This window comes from Octodon degus, unplaced genomic scaffold (assembly GCF_000260255.1).
Source record: "Octodon degus isolate 3935 unplaced genomic scaffold, OctDeg1.0 scaffold00088, whole genome shotgun sequence".
Lineage (NCBI taxonomy): Eukaryota > Metazoa > Chordata > Mammalia > Rodentia > Octodontidae > Octodon > Octodon degus.
The window spans coordinates 4224669-4228632 of NW_004524664.1; the positions used below are offsets into that span (position 1 = coordinate 4224669).

Consider the following 3964-nt stretch of genomic DNA (forward strand, 5'->3'; position numbering starts at 1 on the left):
TTGCTGTCTCAGCACACCCAGGGATGGGGTCGGCCAGCACAGCAGGCCTGGGGAATCAAACCCCAACCCCCTGCACCTGCTTGCAGGCGCTTTAATCCGCTGAGCTTTTTGGCCTGCCCTTGGTTTCTTGTTTTTACTTTGAAAGATCATTCTGTTGGGCCAAGGAGATAGCTCAGCAGCATAAGCGCCTTCCTGGCAAGCATAAGGTTCAATCCCCAATATTGCAAAAAAAGTTCATTTTGTTTTAGATTAGACATAAAAAGCCTCAGAAGGTGGAGCTATTGATTTTATTTTTCCTTTCCCATGCAGCTCTTCCCACTACATCCCTGCAAATACCCCCCACACCCCCAGTCTAAATTTTGCTTTAAAACGGGTTCTCACTAAGTTACCCAAGACGGCCTCAGATTTTCAGTCTCCAGCCTCAGGCCTGACTGGCAGCTGGGGTTACATATGCATATCACCACACCTGTCTTCTCATTCAGCATTCTGTTTTGCTTTGTTTTCTGAGACAGGGTGTCAGAAGTAGCAGCAGTCCTCCTGCCTCAGCCTCCCAAGTGCTGGGATTGCAGTGCTGGCTTTTTCCACATTCTTAACAGCAAAACTCAGTTTCTCTTTCATTAAGTTTGTAGAAAAATGGATGAGAAGAGAAATTGTGTACCTGACATAAGATTTAAAATGTTCCCAGGACTTGGGCATGGTGATGCATACCTGTAATCCTAGGGCTCAGGAGCGTGAGGCAGGATGATCACAGTGAGTTTGAGGCCAGCCTGGGCTATACAGTAAGTTGTTGTCTTGAAAAACAAACTAATAAATAAATAAAATGTTTTCAGAATTCTGAGTTGGTCAAGCCCAGTTAAAAGGAAGTTTAGCAGGCCCTCCTCTGAATCCTGGGTCTTCCATGTATATAGTAAACTCCATTTAAACCCCCAGCTGTTCTTCTATAGGGCATTGGTTTTGGGAAATAGCACTGAGACAATTCCAGTCACATTGTTTATTTAGAGACTCAAATAGCATTAGAAAAAAGGGTAACCTATGCTGGCCAGGGATGGTGGCAGATACAAAATCACAGCTGCTAGATGCTGAGGCAAGAGGTTCATGAGTTGAGGCTGCCCTGGCAGCTTAGTGAGAGTATAGCCTCTAAAAACCTCAAACCAAAAAAGAAAGTAGCTAACCTAGAAGCTTTTACTCTTGATCATGGATTATAAATTCTTGGTCCCTATTGCACTGTTTGTAACCACTCTTGTACGAAGAGTGTGCTTGTTTTTAGGGTACTTAGAGTTGCATAATTGTTGGTGGGTGGGGTTTCCTGGTCCCCTTCCTGGTTTTGTTGTTTTCTTCACATCAGAAGTGTCATCTGTCTTTTGGTGTCAGAGTATGTCGACAGCATTTCTTTTGTTCATGACTGAGTCCAAAGGATCATGTCTCTTCTATTTCAGGCATGGAGTTGACATTCAATTACAACTTGGACTGTCTGGGCAATGGAAGGACAGAGTGCCACTGTGGCGCAGACAACTGCAGTGGCTTCCTAGGAGTGCGGCCAAAGGTAGGTTGTGGGGCACTGTGCCAGGGGGGTGCCGTGACACAGTTCACACATGAGCATCCCAGTGAAGGTTGGCATATGGGCTCCTGCTCTGCTTGCAACTCCTCAGTAGTGTGTAGACACTCTGAGTTTCAAATGAAGCCAAAGTTCTGATTAAATATGAAGTTAGCAAAGCTCTCGTAAAACTTAAAAATGAAGAATATACTAAAATCACCTTTAAGATGGTGGTTGTTGGGGGTTGGGGAGATAGCTTGACAGTCTAAGTACCTGCCTGTCAAGCACAAGGACACAGGTTCAAACCCCTGTACCGCATGCTGTGCCAGCCCCAGAACTCCAGGCATGCTGTGCTGGCCACCAAAACTGGGCATGGTGGCACACGCCTGTAATCCTAGCGCTGGGAAGGCTGAGACAGGAGGATCAGTATGAGTCTGAGTAGATAGAGACCCTGTACTAAATAGAGGGAGAGAGGGAGGAAGGAAAGAAACGATTTTTTAAAAACATTAAATTGGGGCTGGGGAGATAGCTCAGTGGCATAAGCACTTGCCTGGCAAGTGCAAGGGCCTGAGTTCAATCCCCGGTTCTGGGGGAAAAAAAAAAAAAAAAGAATAAATAATAAATAAATTTAAAAACATTAAATGGTGACTGTTATGAAACATGGGTTTAACTTGATGAAAACAGTCTGAGCATTATTGAGTTAAGATTGCTTGGATTTACCACCACTCTTGGATTTTTTTTTTAATTAATTTTATTGAGAAAGAAATAGCAATGAGACAGTTTCAAAACAGTAGAACAGTTATAATAATTAATACATTGCATGTTGTTCTCTTCGTAGTATTCAGAGTATAAGATCCAGACATAGTATTTTGTCTAAACATTATTAGTATAAATCTTTCTTCACATTGAACTAAGAGAAAGTAGCTGTATATCTATCCTATTTTGTATATATATATATTTTTTCCACTTCAAAATGGACCTTCATTTATATCCTCCTTTTTTGTTTAGTTTTGTCAAAGACAGGTATTCCATTGCTATTCAAATATTGCAGGTGCGTGAATTCAGCATTGGAATTTTAAAAAACAAAAATAATGCATCCAATTTAAAAGTCAAAGCAGAACTTTTTTTTTAGTGTAGCATTGTTATAGGGTAAGTCATCCGAGTGTCTGTAGGAATTGCACAGCAGACAAACTTTCAGTTATTATGAGGGATTTCTGTGTAAAACTCTATAGGCTATCTGTGGTTTTGAAACTGTATCCTTCCTTCCCGCCAGGCGGCATGTGCATCCACAGCTGAAGAGAAAGCAAAAAATGCCAAGTTAAAGCAGAAAAGACGAAAAGTGAAAACAGAACCAAAGCAGATGCATGAAGATTATTGTTTTCAATGTGGAGATGGTGGAGAGCTAGTCATGTGTGACAAGAAAGACTGTCCCAAAGCATACCACCTCCTATGCCTTAACTTGACTCAGCCACCGTATGGTAAGCTAGACCTTCTAAGGCCCCTCTGCATGTGTCTTCTCCATGTGTAACTCAGAATACATCCTGCTCCCATAGTAGAGTCTTGAAATAAGAAATGTTGAACAGGACAAACAGTAATAGCAGACAAAATCATGCTAGTGAAGTGTGACATGGTAGTGCACACCTGTAACCCCAGCACTTGGGAGGCTGAGGCAGGAGGATCACCTAAGACCAACCTGAGGTACATAGTAAGTTCAAAGCTAGCCTGAACTGCATACCAAGACCCTGTCTCAAAAAACAGCAAAAAGGGAAACAGATGCTAGTGAAAAATCCGTCTTTGCAAACAGATGCCTTATGTGGTAGGTGGCAAGAAGCGGTTTCTTACTGAGTATTACACAGGCAGGTAGTTAGCACCTGTGGTGCTGGGCTTGAGCCACCTCACATCCGTAGGAGATGACACGTTATAGGTGTCCATTTCACCGGAGCTCTAGCAGTCAGAGAAGAGAGTGGGAGCCCAGGGTTCCCTGGGTGACCGTGGCACTGACAAAACCCCATCCTCTCCTGTCCTACGCTAGGCAAGTGGGAGTGTCCGTGGCATCAGTGCGACGCCTGCAGCAGTGCAGCCATCTCCTTCTGCGAGTTCTGTCCACACTCATTTTGCAAGGATCACGCGAAGGGGGCTCTGGTTGCCTCTGCACTGGAGGGCCGTCTCTGCTGCTCTGAGCATGACCCTATGTCACCTGTGTCACCAGAGTACTGGAGCAAGATCAAATGTAAATGGGAATCCCAGGATCACGGAGAAGAGGCAAAGGAATAAATGAATGACGACCCCCCTTTCTGTTTAAATGAGATGAAGAAAGCAAGCGGATACTGCATTTTAAAAGCAAGAGACTGCTACGTGCACACAGCCTCTGCCCATCAGGACTGCCTTATGAAAGCAAAGATGGGAGACCGGTTCACATGGGCAGAAGCA

At 43.9% G+C, this 3964-nt stretch overlaps 1 protein-coding gene across 4 annotated transcripts in view; it reads left to right on the plus strand.

Annotated features, from left to right (window-relative positions):
• The window catches only part of Nsd3 (nuclear receptor binding SET domain protein 3), a 136207-nt gene extending 132243 nt beyond the window's left edge, over positions 1 to 3964 (plus strand). For all 4 annotated transcript variants that reach the window (XM_004637246.3, XM_004637248.2, XM_004637249.3 and 1 more), the window contains 3 exons: positions 1437 to 1543; positions 2808 to 3012; positions 3567 to 3964. In XM_004637246.3, coding sequence (XP_004637303.1) covers positions 1437 to 1543; positions 2808 to 3012; positions 3567 to 3808 — 554 coding nt within the window. In that variant the 3' untranslated portion in view covers positions 3809 to 3964. The remainder of the gene's footprint in view (positions 1 to 1436; positions 1544 to 2807; positions 3013 to 3566) is intronic.